The following is a 24,904-nucleotide window of genomic DNA, read 5'->3' as shown; positions in this document are numbered from 1 at the left end:
TTTTTATATGGCTGCGGTTTTTTACCACCATAGCCAAGAGCAGCTGGCTTCGGTGAAACTGAAACTTGACCATGTGGGACTCTTAATCTCAGGGTTGTGGGTTCAAGCCCCACGTTGGGCAAAAGATTCCTGCATTGCAGGAGGTTGGACTAGATGATCCTCATGATCCCTTCCAACACTACAACTCTATGATTCTATAACACAATAAGGGGACATTTTAGTCTATCTCACTAATGTCTCATGCCTGGTTCCCCAAACTTGGGTCTCCAACTGTTTTGAACTGCAACTCCCATCATCCCGAGCTAGCAGGACCAGTGGTCAGGGATGATGGGACTCGTAATCCAAAAACAGCCAGAGACCCAAGTTTGGGAAACATTGCATGAGCTTATTTTTTAGTTAACGTATTACTCCATGCACTAATACTGTGGGGATATACATGCCCTTCCATAGAAAAAGGCATGGTTAAATCAGCAGCGTTTCCTTACTCTAGCCTTCACCAACTGTACCAGGAAACAGAAGCTTGAGGTGGTGGTGGTTTAAAAGAAGGTGAGGTGGATACTGACATGGCTTTCCTACAATTTGCTAATTTCATTAGAGAGCAGTGACAGTGAAGGAAATTATAGTGTGGTCATACAGAAAGGGGGTATTGCTCACTGCCAGGTTGTCACCAATCACGTCACAAAGTAGCATGCGCTCCTCTGCAGCATGAGCAGTCAAACAGTACCTTCTCCCATGCTAGAAGGGGATATTGTGACAGTTAAAGTGGGGAAAGCATAACATGTGAATTGCGCTTAAGCCCATTAAATGAAGGTTAATGAGAAGCTTTCAACTTGCATTCACGTGTTATTTGGGGGAAATATGTGCTGATTGCTTTTTTATTTTTCCTGAGGAAACAAATGTTTGTTTTAAAAATAGTAAACCTAAGGATGGAGTATATAAAGCACTTATCCCCCTGAATTCAAACTCAAAGTGGCATACCACATTGACTATATACCGTATTTTTTCCTCTATAAGACTCACTTTTTCCCTCCTAAAAAGTAAGGGGAAATGTGTGTGCGTCTTATGGAGCGAGTGCTGGCTGCGCAACTATCCCAGAAGCCAGAACAGCAAGAGGGATTGCTGCTTTCACTGCACAGCGATCCCTCTTGCTGTTCTGGCTTCTGAGATTCAGAATATTTTTTTCCTTGTTTTCCTCCTCCAAAAACTAAGTGCGTCTTGTGGTCTGGTGCGTCCTATAGAGCGAAAAATACTGTATATGCAAATTTGAACCAGATCACCGCTTAATGCAGCATTTATTGCCAAAGATTGCATTTATTTCTTTAATGTATTTAGACCATGTCCTTGAATACTTATATTTCAAAGGAGCGTACAAAGAGCATGATAAAATAGGAAAACAGAATTAAAACAATGGCAAAAGGGCAAATGTAAAGTGGCATAAAAGCACTGGCTTCAGATATCAGCTGGCCTGCCTACATTTCCAATAACCAAAGCAATCTTCTTGATGAGAAGAGGATCTTTCTTCCATTGGCCTGTGCAGCCTGTAAATTGTTTAGTGGATTCAATGTGTTTGGGGGTGTGTTTTTTTCACACCAAGCTTAGGAAATGGTGGTATTTATCATGAATATCATGTGCCCGCAAATGTGTTGGCATCTGCATACAAATATTTTGTCAGTGTGTTTGCTTCCTCCTGGCACATGCTGGCTCTGTTTATATTCAGAGCCATATGGTTATTAGGGATGTATTTTTATGATGTGCCCAAAAGTAGGATAATGTTAACTTCCCAAGAGGAGAAAATCTGGATTCCCCTGCCTTGGGAATGAGATGTTATTGCAACAGGAAAGGAAAAGGCGTGTGTTTAGGGTAAATTCTTCCACTCCTCCAAAGAGGCTGCAGGTGATTTTCCTCTCCCCCTGAAAGTATGACAGTAAAGTATCGGTCTTGGCTGATCCATGCAGTGCATAGCATATCGTTGGTACTAGATAAGAACCTAGGAGGAACAGGTGAAGTAGATTCATGTACCTCTTGCAATACGCTTTGGGTGCTCCCAACTAGAACAGTCAAGTGATTAACTAGATTCCCATACACTCCCCAAAATTGGTATTTCTGTATTCCTTTAGAATTGAACTCTGCATATTACCTGTAGTGGAAATGTGGAAGAATTGTAATTGAGAAGGTGTAGGTGGGCTTGTGCAATTAACCCTTCATTTAATACTGACAGTAGAGCTTGCAGGAGCACTACTGTTCTTGGAAATGACTCATGGGAGCCGCAGGCCAGGTGCGGGTAGTAACAATCAAGCCAGGTGGAAATAGCTGGGCCATTTAGCCTCATCCCTGGAGCAGCTAAAAACCATAGGGCTTCAGCCAGGAAGGCCGGGGGAGCTTTGATGCCCCTATGTTGCTGTAGGTGCTGCAAAAACTGACCAGACTGAGATCCACTTTCCTGCTAACTATGGGGCTCCCTGCAGCTGGAAGGAGAGATTCAGGTGGCTGTCCGGTATTGTATGTTTTGTGGGCTTACTGTCTGTTTTTGTTTGTATCTTTATGAAGAGGGAGGGGTTGTTGGTTGTTTAGTTATTCTGCATGAAGGTTTGTGTTTATTTGTGCATCCTTGTGCAAAGCAGGAACTGTTATTTGAACCTGGGTGAGGTGTTGTGTATGTGTTTAAAGTTAGGTAAAGGAAAAGGGACCCCTGACCATTAGGTCCAGTCGTGGCCGACTCTGGGGTTGTGGCGCTCATCTCGCTTTATTGGCCGAGGGAGCCGGTGCACAGCTTCCGGGTCATGTGGCCAGGGTCATTCTGGCAAAACCAGAGCAGCGCATGGAAACACTGTTTACCTTCCCGCAGGAGCGGTACCTAGTTATCTACTTGCACTTTGACCTGCTTTTGAACTGCTAGGTTGGCAGGAGCAGGGACCAAGCAACGGGAGCTCACCCTATTGTGGGGATTCAAACCACCGACCTTCTGATCAGAAAGCCCTAGGCTCTGTGGTTTAGACCACAGTGCCACCCGCGTCCCTTGTTTAAAGTTAGTTTGCTCAATAAAATTCAGCCTTTCTCCCCCACTAGTGATCTGTCTTTGCTTCAAAGACCCTTTAACAAAGAACACTTTTGCCTTTGGCAAAAATTACCGAAGGTGTTTCTATTTAATTCTGCAGTCTCTTTTGTTCTGTCCTTATGCAGTCAGTTCCCTGCACCACACCTTTCTTCAGGACAGCTGCCCTGGAGCAGCGTTTTTCTTCCTCTTGTTCTTGCAGTCAACCTCCAGTTAAGGAAGCAGGGGGGCTGCTTTTCTTCTCTGCCATGTGTTTGGCTGGCTGGCTCCAGTACATCTTGCAGTCTGTGCACGCGGTGCACCTTGAAATGAACCGATTGATCTGCCACACTTTAAAAAGTAATGGTTTAATCATTGTTAGAGCTTAAAAGTAATCCTTTGGCCCTATTGATCATGATAAGATTATTCATGATGAATTCATTTGGCATTAGAATGGCTGTCCTCAAGCACCACCTGCAGTTCCCCTGTTCTTGTTTACCAACTGCTGCCTCCTAAGTGAAGGGGAGAGGAAAGAGTGGCAGCTCGGGAGCATAGCAGCTCAGATTGCTGGCAAAGCTGAACTGGGCCATCTCGTTCTAGTCCTATTGGGATTGGATTATTAAAAGCCCACCACCCATTACAACTACATTGGAAGGCTTTGCTAAAGAATTATGCTGTTAAGGCTAGACTATGATATTGCAAATGAATGGTATGGTAGAAGAGTAGATGAAATGTGCAATGTAACTGAGCATTTGAAAGGATCAGTGGAGGTGAGGGCTGGCTTTATAGCTGCTCTGAATTTAACCATGGACCGTGGGACACGGGTGGCGCTGTGGGTTAAACCACAGAGCCTAGGACTTGCCGATCAGAAGGTCGGCGGTTCGAATCCCCACGACGGGGTGAGCTCGTTGCTTAGTCCCTGCTCCTGCCAACCTAGCAGTTCGAAAGCACGTCAAAGTGCAAGTAGATAAATAGGTACCGCTCCGGCAAGAAGGTAAACGGTGTTTCCGTGCGCTGCTCTGGTTCGCCAGAAGCGGCTTAGTCATGCTGGCCACATGACCCGGAAGCTGTACGCCGGCTCCCTCGGCCAATAAAGCCAGATGAGCGCCGCAACCCCAGAGTCGGCCACGACTGGAGCTAATGGTCAGGGATCCCTTTACCTTTATCTTAATTCCTCAGTAAATGACCTGGGCATGCTCAACCTTGATATCCCAGCCACTCAAGAAGCCTTCCCTGGACCCAGAGATTTGTAATAACCACTATCCAGTCCCAAACAACCCCTTTCAAAGCTATTGTGGATATTGAGTTTGATGTCTTAATTATGAGAGCTATTCTATTCTTTCGCTTTAATAGCATGTTAAGATGTAGCCGGCGCTAAGATCAATGCAATGAAAGAAGGGCAGGATTAAAACTGAATGAATAAATAAACAAAACTCTATTCAAATCACTTCCTTCCTGCAGTCTTCTGTTCAGCCCCTTCCTCATTATTCCATAACAGAAGAGATTGGATCTCAAGCACTTAAACAGTAAAGAACCAGCCGGCTGCTCTTCCCTATTATCCATACTTAAAACTTATTTCCCCACCCCACTTTAACAGCTTAATGAGAAGTAAAAATGTAATGGTGAAGGGGTTGGGATCTGCATGTCTTGCATCTTTGACCAGAAATTACATGCCTGTTGAATATGTGCTTGTTACATAGCTTCCCATAGTCCTCACACATTTTTTCCTTCACCTGCTATTGTAACTTTAACCCAGGCGTACACATAGTCTTGGAATCTTAGTGAGGTTGACCAGGAGTGGCGCAATGGTAGGGTGAGCTGCAGCTGGAAGGAAGAGGTGTCAGAAATCAGGCCTGCTCCATGTGAATAGAGGATACCTTAGAATCCAAGCCTATGTATTTACATGCAATAAATTCCCCATATTAAAATATTCCATTTCATGATCTTTGTTCTGTTCATGAAAGGGAAGCAATAATGCATATTTACACATCTTCCATGAATGTAAGAGATGTACATGGCAGGACAATATGACAGATAACAAAGAATACAGCAACTGCATGTTAAATCACTGAGAGAGGTTGGAAGCTAGGGAAGGATAAGCGATGGGGAGAAAATTCAGGTTGTGGGAGAAAGTCTTTCAGTTGGTATTTTAATGTGAGCCAACCTAATTTGCACTTTCTAACCAATACACAAAGCAGAACACAGCTATCCTTTGAAATATGCGCTTCTCTGAATTGTGTGATAAAGTTCCTCAACCCAAAAACATGTGTGTGAAATGTTCAGGGAAGTTTTTAATGTGTGACATTTAAGTGTATTTTTGGTCTCTGTGGAAGTCGTCCAGAGTGGCTGGGGAAACCCAGCCAGATGGGTGGGGTACAAATAATAAATTATTATTATTAGGGGAAAGTATCTGCAAAAATACATATATTAGTGAAATTAAAGTAGAAAAAATGAATTATATTTGGGGAAATTGCTTGCAAATATTACATACAAAAATATGTTTTAAAAAGGAATGTGCTTGAAGATGCAAAGTAAATTGCAAGCTATAGAAATGTGGGAAACTGAATTTAAGTTTGAAAAAAATGCATAACTGAGAAAAATTAAAGTTGATAGATTTATCTGCCCCTAGTCCCTGTCCTTAACTGCTACAGATTATTACCAAGAAATAGCTCAGTTGGTAAAACATGAGACTCCTAATCTCAGTGTCATGAGTTTGTGGCCCACATTTGGTGAAACATTCCTGCATTGCAGGGAATTGAACTAGATGACCCTCGTAGTCCCTTCAAACTTTACAAGTCTGTGATCCAGTGACATTCAGTAGAATGTGAATATGCTGAAAACATGCCAAGCCATGAGCAGCTAATTCATGGCCCATGAGTTTCATTCATCCCCCAAAAGGTTTTTTTGTGGTCCCTCTCTCTCTTCCAAACTGTCATTTTTAAACGTGTGTGTGTGTGTTACAAAAAAAACCCTGAAGGTTTTCCTTAAACAATTTTTGAATTGACCACTTCATACTTAATAAGGAACTCCTGAAGGGTTAATCATGCTACCCTTGGCCTGGAAAAGTTTAGCCACACTTGTGCTAAGCTGAGAGAACATGGCTCTGTTGTGTTACTGCTCCATCCTGTCCTACTCCATTCTTATGTTCAATGACCCTGGATATGAAGATGAGAAAAGGATAAAAGAGGTAGTTTCTGGGGAGACAGTGTGCATGTGCCTTCTCAGTAGCATCACCTTCCTGCTGAGGATTCTGCAGCTGGAAGTTGCAGTCCCACCTCTGCAGGGAAATGAACTGCACTGGAGTCTGAGAAACACCTACCACTGTCTTCTCATGAACTGTCTCAGTTGAGCTGCTAGTTCAGGCTTCCTCAAACTCTGCCCTCCAGATGTTTTTGGCCTACAACTCCCATGATCCCTAGCAAGCGGACCAGTGGTCAGGGATGATGGGAATTGTAGTCTCAAAACATCCGGAGGGCCGAGGTTGAGGAAGCCTGTGCTAGTTCCTTGGGGACAAGGTGAAGGAGGGACATCCTCTACTATGGGAAAGAAGAGGCAGGTGGTAGCACTTGCAGGAATGAGGCAATCGGAGCTCCCCCTCTCCTCGATCATGCTTGCAAACATTTGAACATGGAAGCTCAAGTCGGTGGGAGGCTCATGTTCAAATACCTGTGACCTCCATTTCAAGTCCCCAGGCTGGTTATTTCCCAACATAACAACTCAATTCATTGCTTCATTCAGTCTGCTGAGAAAATCCCATGGTTTATGCACCACTATTTTTGAATGCGCTATATTTGAGGGGGTTTTCTATTGCACTAGAAAGGTGCCTACCCACTTCAAAGACCAACTGGTCACAAAATGTGGCCAGACAAAATGTAAGCAGCTTGTGAGCCAGATGTTCAGCCCAGCCCCCTGCAAATATAAAGTTCTGAAGTATAAGTTCTTTTAAAGCAGCAGGTACAATTTCATTGCAAATTAATTTGTTTCACACCATGGGAAATGTTAAGTGTCTTCTCAGCTATATCTCAAGGGAATGACTGGGAAAGCGCATCTGTTTATTTTTAGAGTTTACTCTAGTTAATCAAAAGAATGCTTAAATAATTTCTGAAATCATGTAGCTTTAGTTCTTGTCAGGAGTACCTGTAAGATTGAGAACAAGAGGCTGCTAACCAAGGCGAACCAAATTATTATTGTTTATAATAGTTTTTATTAAATTTCACATCTTAAAATAAACATTTTACATACTGTTAGGTATCCAATGACTTACCTCCTCCTCTTTCCATGGTTCATTTTATCTTTCATTCCTGCATATTTTGCCACAACCATTTAGTCAGTTTTCACTTTTACATCCCTCAAACATTAATTACACTGTTGAATTTATATTAATGCTGCCAGCGTTTTGAGCTGTGTACAATCATTTTCCATATGCCCAATAAATATTTTCCACTCTTCTTTGAATATATGTTCTTCTTGCTCTTGTATTATGTTAAACCTGCAAGCTCTGCATAGCCTAACATCCTAAGTTGCCAGTCCTCTTTGCCTGGGACCTCCCTCACTTTCCATTTGGGGGCTAACAAAACTCGGGCCACCATTGTTGCATGCAGAAATAAATTTTGCTAACACTGAGGTACTTCAGTCTGAATTATTCCCAACAAAAATGACTCCAGTCTTTTTGGGGAAGTTATCTTAAACATTATTTTTCAACTGATTATAGATCATTTCCCAAGGCGAACCAAATTAGCTATGTGTATTTCAGAATGAAAAGATTGAATTTACACAGCACCTGCAAGTTTCAGCAAAAGGTGTGGATTCTGAACACATGAGCAGGGATGAGTATACTAAGCTTCATGTCCATTGCCTTCTTCGTCTCCTCCATAAGTTGGTGGACAAACTTCTGAAGCATTGAGCCTTGTATACTTGAGGAGGCTCCCTGCATGCATTAAAATCCGGTCTACAACCATGTAACAGTGAAGGCCAAATGCTTTGGTCACTGCAGAAGTATACACACAAAAACTAGAAATCCAAAGCAGTTCCCAGTACTACCACCCCAAGAAACAACAATCCAGTGGCTGTAGAATGTGATGGAAAAGAAAAGAGGCAGGTTGGCGAGTGGAATGCCTACTTAGAAGTAATGTCTGGCTGAAACCCTGAACAGCAGCCCACTCTTAGGTTGTGATGATACACTGCAATGTTTTGTGTTGCAGGCCCCACTAGTACTCCTGTTTCACCAACAGTAGTTGGTGAGAAACTGTAACAGAAGTCCTGATCTTCTCTCTCTATAATTGCACAACAGAGCACACGATTCCTCTGTCTTGGAAAAATCTATAAGAAAAATACAAACACCTGCAGACACTAGAAATAGAACAACTAAAGCCTTTGCACACCTTTAATGCATACACGTTTGAGCCACAAATCAATAGTTAGATGCTTTTTTTTCCTATTAAACCGCTTGCTGTAGACAACATTATTTTCCCAGAAAGCGTAAGTACTTATTGTCCCCAAATTTGCTGTCAATTGATAATATATTAACTAATATTTTCCCAGCTTAACAGTAACTCTGGAAGAAAAAGATACTTTGGATACTAAAATAGCAAAATAAAACCATTAAACAACAAAAAAAACCTCTGTAACTCACATTTGAAGATGAAATATGCATTTCTTTTTCCTTGATAAGAATTAAGTGCACTTTATATGTAGGGAATGTGAGAGTTATAGCGTCCTTAGCTTATTTTTGCCCATTGAGCTATCCTGACTATTCAGCTCACACAAGAGTGCTAGGCTGAAGTATTATTTAATAAATCGGGAGTGTGGCGTGGCAAAAACAGCCTTCCAACAATGGATTAGTCTTAGAAGAATTATCTTTAAATGTGACATGATCAAGGATCCCCCCCCCCCATTCTCTAGCACCTCACCCCACCCCGGGCTTTTTAAAAAACAATAAAAAGCCTTGCTGCCACTTTCGGCAGAATCTTGGCTGCTCCAGCCTCATTGCTTGGACAAAGAATCCTGTGAAAATGCTACTACATCATGGAGTAGCATTGTTCCCAGGGTTACCTTAGGAACCCATCGTTCCCCATCGACTACCTAATATTTTAGGTAAGATTGAAATTCTTGAAATGTGACTGCCCCCAGTAGTCATTGAATTATTCCCTTCCCCTCCACCTGGGGTGAATGGCCCCACAAACGTGGGAAGGGCATATTTGTCACAGCTTTAATCAGGCTGACAGTGAGAAGTGGGCTTCTCTAGGAGAATAATTGCATGATGTAGGCATGGAAAGGATGGCTTGGGGTGAATTATGCCAGGAAACCAATTATGTGGGAAGAATGATGTTCATGGAGATTGGTGTGGGAGCTAAGGTGGCTGCTTGCCTATGATTAAGCCAATGTCTAGAGAGAGAGAGAGAAGGTGGTTTTGCCCCCTCCTAAATGGCTTGACTTATGCTCACTTACTTTATGGTACATATAACTCCAGAGGAGCCATTAAGAATTAAGCCAGATGCTGCCCTGGCTTTTGTCTCTTGGTCATGCCAGAGCATGACAAGATTGTTAATAACTTGAATTGGTGTCAATACAGATCAGTTCCCAAAGAGTCCTGAATTCAGTAGCACTGAACTCAACTGGCACCCATACTACTATTTATTGCCCCATTATTTGTTTATTTTGTTTAGTAATTGCTTAGAAAAAAAGACTTCAAAGTGGCTTACAACAGTAAAATCGGCAAATAATAAAAATGTAGAAACATAATCAAGAAAATTGAAAAGTAAAGCAAGTAAGAAAGAAAATACCGCAACATATCCAGTATTACAATGGTACCTCGGGTTACATACGCTTCAGGTTACAGACTCCGCTAATCCAGAAATAGTACCTCAGGTTAAGAACTTTGCTTCAGGATGAGAACAGAAATCGTGCTCCGGCGGCAGCAGGAGGCCCCATTAGCTAAGTGGTGCTTCAGGTTAAGAACAGTTTCAGGTTAAGAACGGACCTCCGGAACGAATTAAGTTCTTAACCCGAGGTACCACTGTACTTACAAGCACTCAGTACAGAAAAGTGTTTTTAAAAAACAACAAAACATGCTAAAAAATCACCATTTTCAGCTGACTGCAAACTATTTTGCTTATTAACACTATCAATTACTAATTCAACAGTAATTTTATAACTACCCTCATATCTAGTGTTAATTGTTAATTCATGGCAGTTATGATTACTTTTTTTGTTTGCCTTGCATGGCTCTGTTATTATATCTGAATAAAATTTCACTCATGGGAGGGAACCATAGGTGGCTTTCCTCTGTGGGGAAAAGTGTAAAAATGAACATTGCTATGTGCAGACTTTATTCACAAGCTGCTTAGTCCCAGGAACCTCTGTCCCTTTAAAAGATGGTGGTACATCTCTGCAGAGACAGCCAGTCGTGTCGGTTAATCATTTGACAATATAGACAGGTTGTCATTTCCCACCCCCATTAAAGGCGCCCTTGAAGGCGCAAGAAGCAGTCACTCTTCCTGACCCTATTTAGGTGTGGGTCTGATTAGTGCCTGCATGTGAGATCTCCTGGGAACCACATTATGTCACCTTGAATTACATGATGGGTGGGAGGGAAAACCAGAATATAAATATAATGAAATAAAATTTATCAGTAAGATGCATCTCCAAAATATTCCTTTTGGGTGGCACCGTGGATAATTTTGCTCATACATAGGATCTGACTGATCAGTTGGGAATCAGGAAATGGATTGTCTTATGTTACTATTGTGCAAGACCCTTTCTACAGTACGGCGCACCACTTTGCTGGTATTTGACAGATCACAATAAGGTTAGTAGGGCACATTTGGTTTTGTTGGTCACAAATTGTGTGGAGTCTGTGTAATAGGTGAGATATTAAAGTAAATAAATGAATACATTTTGTTTATGTTAGAATTGTGTGTGCTTTTTTTGTCATTGCTAGCAGTCAGGGTGCCTACTGTGTTCAAAGCCTGCAATAAATGTTGCCTTGATGGATTTCAGGGAGGCCTGATGCAGTAATGTGTTAAATAGGTTCCTTGAAAGGTGTTTATCTTAGTAGATTCACAGCTATTTTCCTGCTCATTGTCTGGATTAGCCATAGAGCTATGGATAAAGCACTGTGCAAGATGTTCATGCCATAATGTGTGTGTGTGTATGTGTGTGTGTGTGTGTGTGAGAGAGAGAGAGAGAGAGAGAGAGAGAGAGAGAGAGAGAGCGAGCGCAAGTTGTTCCCAGTTTTTGTAAGGTTTGCAGTGAAACACACTTGTGATTATACACCGTGCAGATTCCTGCCCTGAACTAAGGGCAGGGAACAGGATATTCATGAGAAATACAGTCCTTGTTATTCTTTAGTCCTATTTAAGAAAACCTTACAGTGGTACCTCTGGTTAAGAACTTAATTCGTTCCAGAGGTCTGTTCTTAACCTGAAACTGTTCTTAACCTGAGGTACCACTTTAGCTAATGGGGCCTCCCGCTGCCGCTGCACGATTTCTGTTCTCATCCTGAAGCAAAGTTCTTAACCTGAAGCACTATTTCTGGGTTAGCGGAGTCTGCAACCTGAAGCGTCTGTAACCTGAAGCGTCTGTAACCTCAGGTACCACTGAAATCAAATTAAACCATGCTCCTGTGTGGTATTGGTGAGAAATATGTGCTGATGCTAAAACCAGGCCCTGTAATTAGAAACTTGCTATGGAACTTAAATAAGGGATTGTTGGGTGGGTGAGGGGACACCAAAAGCAAAGAGCAGCTACTACTGCATCTCTTAAACCCTTCTTTATGCTGTGAAGAATTCAGCACATTGGAGAAACTGAAATGAATGATGTGTGTGCACGCATGTGCAATTTTAATACTGAATTGTAATAAGTGCTGGACAAAATAAAGATCTAACCCTACAGCCATCCACATTCCCTTCCACCCTTAGGCTGTACAAAATGGGCAATAAAGTAAGCAATGCTTTCATGTTCTTCTTCCCTAATCTACATCCTTGTGACAAATGGTTTTGCCCTCCTGATTGACACCTGAACCCTCCCCGGTCAAGGCTGGCTCCATAAGCACAGTTGCAATTATTCTCCTCACCTGGCAGCATTCCCTTTCCTGAACTGAAGCAAAGACTGACTAGTGCCAGAAGGGGGCTGTCATTTAGTTTGCTTTCTGTTTTTAATTTACTTGCTGGTGCAAAATTGATCCCCCTGGAAGTCTCTGGCCTCTGTATATTCACACCTATCGGCTTAATAAAAATAAGAAAGAAAACAAACCCCAACCACTGCTACTTCTCAGCAATTTCATTATACAAATCAATTCTCTGCACTTTAATTTCTTTATCCCCCACTTCCCAGCTTTTATTTTGTTGAGCTGTTGGGCACGGGATTGTGGGAAACTTTCCTATCTGCCATAGGCTGCCTCTGAAATGCTTCCATATACATTTGCATTCAGCTGAGCAACAGACGACAAAATGGCAGTACTTGGAGAGAATTAAAATAAATTGTCTGTGTTTGGGTGGCAAAGAAAGATTCTGATGCATTTCACACAGCTCTGTAAAGCTTTAGCACAACAAACTAGAGGCAGTGTGTGTTTTGCTGGACAGCAGAGAAGGAAAAGGCATTTTCTAGATGACACCAATTTAAATCATTCCATCCCTGCCCCATGATTTATAAATGCTTATGTATTTTTTCTTTTTAAAATCCCCTTTCTTGAAATGTTTTCCAGGATAGTCCTCCAGAAATAGCTGTGGTGCCATGGCTAGGAGAAAACTCCTATATGGAGCTGCAGGTGGTATACTCTGATGTAGAGCAACTTATCACCACTTAGGATCTCCCCACTCATGCCTACTGTGTCTTGCTGTAGGCGCTTGAGCTGCATTATAGCTGCAGCAGTTGAGAGCTGTACACCCCTGGTACTTGTAAGCAGGTTCAAGGACAAAGATATACCAACACCTTCCTTTAGACATAAGCTGATTTAAAATTATGGGCAGCATAACTGACATACAGGCCTGGTGCTCTCATCTTGCACCCTCAAGAAACAAAACCCTACAAAACCCTTAGTATTACACAGCCCCCACCCCACCCCACCTCTGCACAATAAGCCATTACCCCAAATTTTCATTTTAAAGAAAGACTTGCTTGCTTACATTTGTACAAATCTGTGGTATGAGGTAAAATATACTGGCACCCTTTCTCTTCTTTCAATGAAAAGCCAACCTATGCCTCATTTTAAGCGTGTTACTCTCCCCTGCTGCCCTAGAGAAAAAAATAATGCAGAGACCCATGGTACAAATCCCTTGTACTGCAATGAATCTTATACTATGTGCCAAAAAACTCAGAATGTTAGGACTTAGGCTTTGTACACTTGCAGTAACACCTTGAATTGAGCCCTGTAGCACACAGGCAGACAGCAATGTGCTTTTAGAATGGGTGGTATATGGTCACATTTCACTGTCTCCTTAACAGCTGGGCAGCATCATTCTGCACCCACTGCAGCTTCCAGATTGTCTTCAAGGGTAGCCCCAAACAGAGTACACTGGGATAGTTCAATCATTAGGTTATGGTACCATGGGTTACTGAAATCAGACTATCCCGCTCCTGGAAACAAGCAGTTCATACCACTAAGGCCACCTGAGACTCCACTGATGGCATTGGATAAAGGAGTATCTCGAAGCTTAGTTCCTCTCCGATCAGATGCACTTCCACCAATAATATATCGTGTTTCTTCCTTTGGAACACATACTAGAGAACCAAATGTTTGCAACTGTGGGAGGGGTAGGGAATATCATGGCAACAATTGAGCAGATGAAAGCACTTCTCATGTAACTCTCAAGAGCTTGGCAAAGGGCTGGGGAGAGTGGAAAAGCTGGAAGGGTGCTGTCCTGGAAGCAATCCCCATCTTTCTTGGAAGGCATCTCTCACACCCCAGAAACCTTTCAAAAAGAGTTTTTAAAGAGTAAGTGCTGATAATTTCCCCCCCATGAGCCTTAATTGAAGTAGCTGCTGTCAGGCACAAAACATCTTGCCCAGGCCTTGGATATTTGAATTTTCTGTTTGAAGGATAAATAAAACACATATCTTTGCCATGGCATTAGCTGCTTTGAAGCAAACCCAGGTTTTGTTTGTGTTTTCTTATCTGATTGCAATGGAACTGTTTTCATCACTAATTTTCAGCTGACTCCTGTATATTTTGGAAATAGGCATTAAATAAATAAAGCCATAGGAGAAGAGTGCTGCATCCCTGGGAGGAGAACCATTTATTGTCCCTAACCTCCTTGAAGAACTTTTGAGCCTCCTGCCCTTTTAAGCTCCTGATGGCCAAAGGGGCTGGGATGATGAGGCTTGGCGGACAGATGATGCACTGCTCTTGACAGTGCTGAAATCCTGCCCCATGGCTTCCTGCTAAGTAATGAGGCATGCTTCTGCAATCACTTCAACGGCAAACTCTACAAAATCACTTCGGGTTTTTCTTTCCTTCCCTCCCTCCCTTTTGCCCCCCTTTTAAATCTCATACATTTTAAGCAAAGAAGATGGCTCTTGCATCTGCATTTAACATCCTGCTTGATTAGATCTTGTCAGGCTGTCTTTAAATGCTATCTCAGCCTGGAGGTTCTTGCTGCAGCCTGTAATTAAAGGAAGAGCTTGTTCAGATATCTTACCTGATTCCTCAGCCCCTTCACAGCTTCACAGGAATGGCTGGCGCATTGCGACTGGTTGGATGCTATGCATACATACACTGGCTTTCCTCGGAGATTGAATTGGCAGTGTAAAAATAATCTGTCAAAGTGAAGGGAAAGTAAATAGGCCTCAGACAAAAATCACCACTCTGGTAAATCCTGTAACCACCAAATTAGAATGAGTGATCCTCTGTAGACAAAGACTTTTATTTTCACCAATAACTCAGCATGTTGGCTTGGTTCTAGCTACATGGGTGTCCTATAACTTCCTGCTAAGCAATGAAATCTGCTCAGCAATTGATAGCACTGTAAATTCTGCAAAAATCACTGTGAGCCTTCAGGCTGGCAAGACTGTTATTCCACCTCTGCAATAGACAGAAGCTCAGTTTGCAAGTAATACCAAACCATGGTTTAACATGATGTGCACTAGCTGGAATGAACCTGACTTTACTCTCTTGCTCCCAGGCAGCTGGGAGAAGGACTTCACCAGCACTGTCATGTCATACAAACTTGAGATAGTGGTATAAAACAAATTGTGATTAGTTAAACAAGCCAACTTCATTGCCCATGGTTTGAAGTTGGCTTGTTGCTTTTTAAAATATTAAACCATGACCCGTGGTTCATAGAACACAACAAGACAAGATAGTGTGAAAGCAGAACTAAACGCTGGTCAAGTAGCCTATGCTTAGATAACCTAAGCTGTGAAGTTTCTCTGGATACGTCTCTCCACTCCCCCAAAATCCTTTCTTTTTTAAAACCCTACCAGAAGAAGAATTCCACTTGGCAAAATTTTCTCCACCTACTGCCATTCCTTGCTTTCTGAAATGCAGCACAGTGTCCTAGAAGAGCATTAGGCTTAAAGCATAGTGGGGAATGCAGAACAGTGGCCAATACAGTTACTGCTTCTGCCATTTACAGAAGCAGCCAAAAAAACACAAAACCCTTGTGAGGGGGGCTGCTACTGCCAATACTAATGATGAGCCCACTCCCAAGAAACTTGTTGGAAAATTTCACCATCCCCCTGGTTAAAATTGGTTAAATGGTTCACCACCACCACCCATTTTCTTCGAAAATATTGTGGAGATTTTCAACAGCCCTATACAGCATACAGCTCTATTGTAGTGTTACATGTGAACACACCCATGGTACGTGTGGGTATATTCCACCACGCTTCATTATAAACTAAGGAGGTACAGGCCTTCCCTCTGATCATTGCTTGCAACTGGTGAGTGAGCCACATGCCGCTTGTCTTTGCTGCCACCAACCTCAAGTTGGCAGCCTGGCAGATCAGAGAACCTCCTGCCCCCCTACTTAGGCTGGAATACTGTTTGATGCTGCTGCTAAGAAACTGTCACATCAGCAGGTCACTTTGGAGACAAATGTGCACATCAGAATTAGACCAACAGGTATCAGCTCAATAATGTACCTCTTGGAAACAAAGAACATCTGGTATGGTTTAGCTTCTCCTCCTCTAGATGGTGCACATTAGCAGTACATTCCAGGGAATAATATTAGCCCTATTCTGCATTCCTTTTTTACTCATGAAAACAATGTGTGAGTATGGTTTGATACCTTGCTGGCTAGCCCCACTCATACCTTCACATGCCCACTTTCACTAGCTTATTCACTTAACCACCAAGTCCAGTATGTACAAAATGTGATTCCTATTTTGTCAGTTCCATAGTACATTCATTTCGAATTTCTTCATATCCACTTGTATTTTTCTATCTGACCTATTCCTTAGAAGAGTACCATGAAATAGTCTGGTAAGTGTCTAATGAGGATGTTTCGTCCCAATGGGCTTCATCAGCTGCGCATGGTTCGTTACTGTATATAACAGCTACATGGATCTTATTCATGATAGATTCTCAGTTGGGGCAAAACGGGAATATCCAGGAATCCTTGTCTTTGTCTACCTGTGCTAGCATCTACCAGTGCCAGTTTCTTATGTCTACCAACCTTATCATCCTCATTAGACACTTACAAGACTATTTCATGGTACTCTTCTAAGGAATACATCAGATAGAAAAATACAAGAGAAGATGAAGAAAATAGAAATGAATGTACTACGGGACTGACAAAATAGGAATTGCATTTTGTACATACTGGATTTGGTGGTTAACTGAATAAGCTACATTTTAATATGTTATGTCATGATGTTGATTTTGAAGTTATGAGAAGCTGTATCTAATTTTGAGAAGTAGTTTCTAGTAAATAATGTTACAATTGCTATTATACAGCCTATTACGTTTATGTGTTTTTTCAAGTTGATTTGTGTAATATAGGCATTCTGGTGGTTTTGATTTCTCTTTCACCAGCAGTTAGTGTCTGGCAGCTGAGCAGAGGTGTTTCTGCTTCCCTGATGGAGCAACCTCATGAGAACGTAAAAAGAGCTTGCTTGACCAGACCTATCTAATCCAGCATCTCATTCTCACCAATGCCTGTGAGAAGCATGCAAGCAGAACCTGGCTCCCATGCACAGTTCTGGGGCTTCCCCTGCCCAACCCCCTGGAAGGGAAATCAGGGGGGAGAGTGAAAGGAAAGCTTTGTAGTGCCAATAGGAGTCATTGTGCTACCTTCCAGTAACAGAATCGGCTACTTGAACCCAGCCCCGTGTGTGCGAATAAATGCCTGGATAGGATTACTGTTGTTAATGTATCTGTTGTGAACCACTTGAAGTATAGTATTTGCAGAAACCTGACTTGACTAATACTCTGTTTCTCCCAGGGAATGAAATGGTTTGCATTGACTTCTATAGGCAAGAACATATTTGAGATAGGAGCAAATTAGGGTCATTCCTAAACTACAGGCAGGTTGAATTATGCTATAGATTGTATCCCACCCCTCGCATTTTATCTTTTGTGAGTCACTCAGACCTTCTTGGTGGTGGGAAGCGATGCATGGATTCAATTAACTAACTAACCAAATTAACTTAAATGTGGGAAAATGAAGTTGCTTCCATTGCAGGCATTACTGAGGTGAAGGCAAATCCTAGATCCCATGAGCAGCTCCAGCATTAGGGACAAAGGATAGATTTTGCCCTAACTTCAACATCATCACAGATTGCAGCCCATTTTTCCCCACAAATGCCAATGGAAGCCAACCTCCCTTATGAAGGAAAGTAAATTCACCTCATAAAAGACTTTGAAGCACAAGGCTTCTCACAGGTTTGCTCCTTTAATTAAACAAGATCAGATTTGCATACAGAAGATGGTCATGGGAACCCATAAACCTTTAATTAATCTCTTTTCATAACAAGAACTGCTTTAGTAAGGGTGCTGAAAATGCTTTGTTACCTTGTAAGCCCCAGGAATGATGTAGCTGGTTCCATATGTGCTAGAACAGCGTTAAAATAACTCCTCTTTCATTATTGCAGTTCACATTACCTCTCTGTGGACTTACCCTCTCTCTTTTCCATTTTCAGAGACTGGCTGATGCGGCTGAGAAATTTCAGAAAGCCCATCGTTGGCAAGACAACATCAAGGTAAACCTCTTTTTTGTGGCCTCTAATCATATCAAGGATTGAACACACACGCACCACACCACACCACACCACACCACACACCCTGCCTGTCTCTTTGTCTGTCACACACAAACACATACACACTTACACTTCAGTGTTACATGTGCTGTCAAACCCCTCCTTGCAAGTGAACTTTTTTGAAACCCAGATGCAATGGGTGTTTGTTTGTGTGTCCAACATAAAATAAGCACAACTGATGTAAGTGCTTCTATAAATACATATGTCTGGTAAAAGAAAGACCTTCACATTCCAGCTGCTGCTCTGCAGTTCACAGGTCTTCTCTCACTATGTTTACAGCAGTGTTCGTATTACATTTCAGGCACTTCAGAGGTGGGTGTGGCTCTATCAATGTGCTTGCTCCTTTTGAAATTCATTGTAGGTCAATATAAATATGAAGTGACCAGATTAAAATAAATTCTTGAATACAATGAGGTCCTTAAAATAAATCTTTTCCCCTCTGTTTCTCATTCTCAGAATACTTCACAAAGCCATTGTGTCTTCATTCTCTCTATTTTCCACTTCCTTTTTCTTCCTCTGCCCCATCACTCCTTCTCCTTTCCAGCTCCTTGGTTTTCCAGAAAGCTCTGTATTTACAGGTGCCCTGCTATTTGCTTGTTAGTATCCCTGTGCTGGCCAGCCAAAATGAAAGTGAATTCAGTCATTTTGAGCTCACTTTTAGTATCGCCTCTATCTGCATGTGCAGGTAATAAGACGAGGCAGACAGCAGGAGATGGAGGTAAAACTAACAGTTAAAAGCTTTGTTTCTGAGTTGCTGTGGAGAGCTCTGTTATGAACGTGCCATCTTAATAGCGCAAGAGGCATGATGTGCTAAGAGGTGGCCCTACAGGCAAGGGTTTGCTCAGTCCAGTTGTGGGGGGCAGGGCGGTTGGGTTCTCGCATATAAGAATACAATGGCATTCACATTTTAATAATATTTGATGCAACTCATTCCAGTTGGAGTTTGTTCAGGAGGAGGTGAAGAGCAATCTAAGATGGTGACAAGCAAATGTTGCTGTTTTAATGATTGCATTTGACTTTGTAATTATGGTGGCGCTAAAGCTCAGCAAGAAATCGTGGCATTCTGCTCGGAAATGCATTTAAATTGTTACAGGAAGACAAAAGAGAGGGAAAACTCCCTTCCTTTCAGAGACAGCATTAGGGCAAATAAGTTTCTTAAAGAGCCAGTGTGGTGTAGTGGTTAAGAGCGGTAGACTCATAATCTGGTGACCCGGATTTGCGTCTCCGCTCCTCCACATGCAGCTGCTGGGTGACCTTGGGCCAGTCACACTTCTTTGAAGTCTCTCAGCCCCCCTCACCTCACAGAGTGTTTGTTGTGGGGGAGGAAGAGAAAGGAGAATGTTAGCCGCTTTGAGACTCCTTCGGGTAGTGATAAAGCGGGATATCAAATCCAAACTCCTCCTCCTCCTCCTCCTCCTCCTCCTCCTCCTCCTCCTCCTCTTCTTCTTCTTCTTCTGTCTCGTTTCATATTCTAGCTGATAGATGCTACAGGAGAGCAGTTCTCCGCTTCGGGGGGCATCAGACTGTCCCCACTAGACATCGTCTTCATTCTTCTTCTCTGCTTATAGCACAGTGTTATGCAGAATATGTAGGGTAATCTGGTGGGACAGGCGATGAGAGAGCCTTAAGGAGGTTAGGCTTGATAAAGCTTGGGATCCCTTTCCACTTTCTTTTTCAGCTTCCTCTCCTAATATAAATGAGCACCTTCGTCACCAGAATCAACATCCAAACCTGCTATCTGTGAAAGGATATAATGCTTTTCCTTTTGCTGTCTCTTAATAAAAGGAATCCATATTCTGATAAACTTATTTAGAAGAATGAGATGGTGGTTGTGGGGAGCAAAAAGCTCCCTGCAGTGAAGTTCACTAAAAACAACAACAACATTGAAATGCTGAGTCCCACCCCCTTGCCAAAACAATAGTTCTCCCACAGCAAAGGGCACGTTGCACAGCTTGCCATTCTGCTTGCTCCAGTGAGATAGATTATTTTTTATAGAGGTAACTTGACATTCCTTTTACTTCTTTAAAGGATCAAAGGGCAAGCACTCTGAGCACTGCTAAAGTCTGTGGTTATAACTTTACACCTGAGTGAGTTCGAGACCTGAGAGTCAACCAGAGCATCATTTGTGAAAAGACAAAGGGGTGAAACACACACTGAATGGCAATGTGCAACCCACTGAGACCTCTTGTGGCACAATGGAAATTTCTATTAAGGAAGGAGGAAGGAGGAAAGAAGAAGGCAAGGACATTAGGGCCTGTGGTGAATGGGGAAATATGGAGTGTACATATGTGGAAAACAGGGAAGTCAGGCAGGAATGGAACCTGGAAGGACCCCAAAGAAATTGTGAACATACTCATGATTCTGGGTATTCGTAGAACCCTGCACTGGGCTTTGAAGCCCAAACAATCAGCAGATAGTCAGGATTCTGAATAGCCTTGCAAAACCCCTCTTTGGCCCATCCATGACTTTACCTTCCCCTCACCTGATGTCATGTGTGATGTCAGGTGGAGGACAGGAAGGCGTGGCTTGACTAAAAATGGCCTGGCAGTCCAAAAGCAGAGGACTGGTGGACCTAATTAGGCCCACAAGCCAGAAATTCCCCATTCCTGCTATAGTGGCTGCCTTAACAAGTAAGCCTTGACTTCTCAATAAATCAGAAGCTAAAACCTATTTAGGGAAGGGAAGAGGTTCATTTTGTATGAGAAATATAAAGTGGTTGGTCATTCATGCACAGGATCCAAGGGCCTTTCCTGAAAAAAATGTGCTTCTGTCCTGCATTTTCCCAGCACTCAAAATAGTTCTTCCATTGCCCTTATAAGCACTGAGTGGAAGGTGGTTGCACCAGTGACATGGGCATGGTGAATCTTACACCACTGCACACTTTATCAACATAATCCTGCAACTTTAACATGTCTAGCAATAACAGCAGTTTGTGGTAGGCAAGGTTTGCTACCCATGTGTTTGACTTCTCTGCATTTTGTTTCATAAGCCTAGATTTATTCAGTGTTTTGCTGGCATGCCAAAGGCACAAATTGCTCTGCTTCACAAGTTATTTTCCCGTGTTGGGTAATTTTACTGTTAGTATGAATTATTGAAATATACAAAATGTCCATAACAAGTGCTGCTAAAGCAAACTGGCTTCCAGATTTTAGGCTTTGAAAAATTAGCTGGCTCTTTATAGGAATTGCTTCCCACCCATCACCTCTTCCTCTGCAATCTTTAATGGCATCTGTAGGGGAAGCAGCTTTTAAAAATAGATCCATGCCTCACAATGAGGAATACTTAAAATACCTGCTTCTTCTCATTCAATCAGACATGGGATAAGATGCCTGTGAAGAGTAGGTGTGAAATTCACTTTTTTTTTCTATTCAGGTATCGTTCAGATTTGTTATAACCCTAATGTAAGAGATTCTATGTCACTATTCAAAACTGAGTAGGTTTGATTTATTTAACTCTCACTAACTTTGGTGGCACTACTTCCAAAAGCTATGTTGAGAATGAGAAACCTCTGGCCCATGCACCTAACCAAGCCCAATCTTTGGTAAAATCTTATGTAAAATCTTTGGTTCATGCCAGAATATTCTCCCCAGTTTCTAAAATTAGGCATTGTGTGGAGAACATACATGGGAAGAACCCAGGGTCAACTTAGGAAACCTAAGGGTCATTAATTCAGGAAAGACAAAAGAATGTAGTACTTCACATGTTGCATAGTTAAACTATGGACTTTGATACTATAATATGCAATAATTACCACCTACTTGGATGGTAGGTGGTAAGGTTGGATCCTTAAAAGAGGATTTGACAAACCCATGAAGGATAAGGCTGTTGATGGCTGCAGCTTTTGGGTTCAGAGTCAATAGGCTTCTGAATGCCAGTTGCTGGAGAACATAATCAAGATAATGCTATTGTACTGATATCCTACTGGTGGGCTTCACATGAGCATCTGGTTGGCCACTTTGGAAAAAGAGTGCTAGACTAGGTAATCCTTTGGTATGATCCACCAGGGCTTTTCCTATGTTCTTAACTAACCCAGTGTTACAATAGACACCATAGTTTCTCCCTCCCTCTCCCCCTCTGCTGTATGTAGCAGTGTGCATACCACGGCAACTATAGCTGACTTACTAGGATATATTAGGAGCAAAGGTGGCCTTGAGCCTCTTCTGCCTGTAGCAAGAATAGAGCACGATTCTTTCCACTTGGGTTATGCTTTCATCACTCCAGCTTCCATTTCCTTAAACCAAAGCCCACAACCAAGTGGGTTTTATTGTTTCAGTTTACAAGAGAAATGCCCTCAGATGCCCGTTTTCTCCTTGGAAGGCAGAAAACATCTCCGGGCTTCAAGGTCGCCTCACTGACAACTCCAAATTGCTAGCTCTGAGCCTGATTCCCATAGGAGCATCTCCACTCCCATCAAGATATTATTAACATCACTGGAGCACAAGCACAGGGAGCCAGAGGGCAGCCTCTATGCTTTTCTGCATTTCAAAACAGCAAGACTAGCAGGCAATGGCTGACTCATGCAAGCAGACACAAAGTGAGCAGCTAAAGTTATTGTTCCAGGAAAGACAGATGAGCCCCCACAGCACTGAGGTTAGCATGCTCCACCTTGACCTGTCCCTTGATTTGGGTGCCTTGGAGCCTAGCCCCTCTTGACAACATCAGCATCAAAGAAGGGTTTTCAGCTTTGCAATTTGGCACTTGTAATGGGCACCTGTCTGGTAAAATCTTTGGAACAGCATAGCAAATAGATTTTAAATGTATCCGTATTCTCTCTTTATCCACTTGCCACCATGCTGAGTGGCTTAGATGCCAGCCTGCCCTTGCCTGGTGTTTTCTTTGATGTAGCGACCCGAAGGATGTTCCATATTAGTCAGCTACAAACTTCCATTTCTGTGGATTATAATCACTGCTGTATAGACTTTGGCTCTTCAGGGCAATGCAAACGCGGCACTTATGCAGAAGGAAAAAGTTGCCAGTCAAAATAATAATTATAAAACCGTACAGTACAAGAAACAAAAGCCTGAATGATTCTGAGATTTGTGTAAAGTTTAAATAGAATTTACAATTCCATATTCTTCGGAGTTCCACAAATATTTCAGCATGTAGCAGCACAAGTTCCTCCTCCTCAATTTCTCCAAGAGCTATTAAGGATTTTGCATGGCTTTTTAAACAGGAAGGGTAGATTCAAGGTATGGGATTTGCATCTTAATAGATTGGTACTAGAAATATGACATAAACTTGTAAACAGTCAAATTGATTAACAATTGCACCAGGCCTACCTAGAAAAGAAGATAGATAGATAAATCAGGAATGAACATTTCTATCAAATTGTAATCTAATCATTAGTCATATAATTGATTCAAGAGTCTTAATTAATATCTTGACATACACAAGGCAGGCTAGATTATCATACGGCTTTCGCATGAATGTGCAAATCTTCTGCTCAAAGCAGTCTCACTGCTATGAAGTTAGTTTATGTACCTGGCACAGGAATAATTTGAAAGATTTTGAGACCCCACTGTCTGTGTGCAGCAGAGTCTAATCAAAGTGTCACAGGCTACTGCTGCGGGGTTGGGGGCACACTTGCTGTGGGAGTGAACAAAAGCCGTCTTTGTGGGGTGACACCATGCTGGCTGTTGTTATCTGCCATTGGCAGGAACATAACCTTCCTCCTGGGCTGGTGACAGCAAGAAGCGCTGACCTTAGTGAACAATGCAAAGGCCTCTGTATGTGACTTACTCCCCCCCCAAAAAAAAAAAAGCCATAGATGTTTTCTTGCCTGTTGTTTGTGACCCATGGGGCATTGTGCCATCATGCAAACATTAGCAAATCATATTTCATCTCTGTTATCTCAGGCATTCAGAACCCCCAGTATAAAGAAGAGCTTAAAGACTCTACTCCTGCTCTCCTTCATCATCTCTGCTATGCCTGGTTAATTCATCTCCTGCACCACTTCCAATCTATTTTTCTCTCTTTCTCTCTCTCTCGCTTTTCCTTCCTTATTCTTCCTCAAAATTATTGGGAGCTTAGGAAATTTACAAGGAAATAGCACCTGACCCCTATAAGATACAGGAAAAAGAAAGTAAGGGAATCCACTTGTCTTTGAAAACGGGGGCCAAACAAGAGGCCAAGCAGTTGACCAAGGTTTGTTTGGAAGAGTGAGGGTAATTTCAATATCTTTGCAACCCTGATTTCCCACCTTTGCCCTGAGAGCTTGTGTACCCGCTCTTGGTGCATTTTGGAAGGTGATCGAGCTGAAAGCATCTTCCCCAGACTTAACCTCCATTTTCCCCATTTTATTTTATTTTTGTCTATAAATGGGGGAAGCTGCAGGTAAGTAGCTGCAGGTAAACAGAGACCGCTCTGCCTTTGAGCCTACTCTCCCCCTTTCTCACATTTCAGGGGCTTTGTGCTCCTTTTGTCCTTCTGTTTCAGTAAATCCTGGTGATGTTCTTTTGGCATCAATGGATTCACTGAGCCGAAGCCTATCACCGGCAAAGTAAATATGGGGTTAACTGCAATGCATGTGGCTCCTCTCCATTGTAGCAGACCTATGGGCAAAACAGAAAATAAAAGAGCGAAAGAAAATGAACAGGAAAGAGAGATTCTCGTGGATCTCTTTCTCTTCTCGAGGATCTCTTTCTCTTCTCTAACTGCACCATTGATTTCCTTAATCTT

General features: G+C 42.3%; 1 protein-coding gene across 2 annotated transcripts in view; it reads left to right on the top strand.

The window, feature by feature from the left end:
* Window positions 1-24,904, top strand: part of CACNA2D2 (calcium voltage-gated channel auxiliary subunit alpha2delta 2) — a 518,774-nt gene that overhangs the window by 268,693 nt on the left and 225,177 nt on the right. For both annotated transcript variants that reach the window (XM_053377415.1, XM_053377414.1), the window contains exon 4: window positions 18,110-18,169. In XM_053377415.1, the coding sequence (XP_053233390.1) occupies window positions 18,110-18,169 (60 nt within the window). The remainder of the gene's footprint in view (window positions 1-18,109; window positions 18,170-24,904) is intronic.

This window comes from Podarcis raffonei, chromosome 2 (genome assembly GCF_027172205.1).
Source record: "Podarcis raffonei isolate rPodRaf1 chromosome 2, rPodRaf1.pri, whole genome shotgun sequence".
Classification (NCBI taxonomy): Eukaryota; Metazoa; Chordata; class Lepidosauria; order Squamata; family Lacertidae; genus Podarcis; species Podarcis raffonei.
The sequence above is the reverse complement of the archived record's forward strand: the minus strand, read 5'-3'. Positions and strand labels throughout refer to the sequence as shown.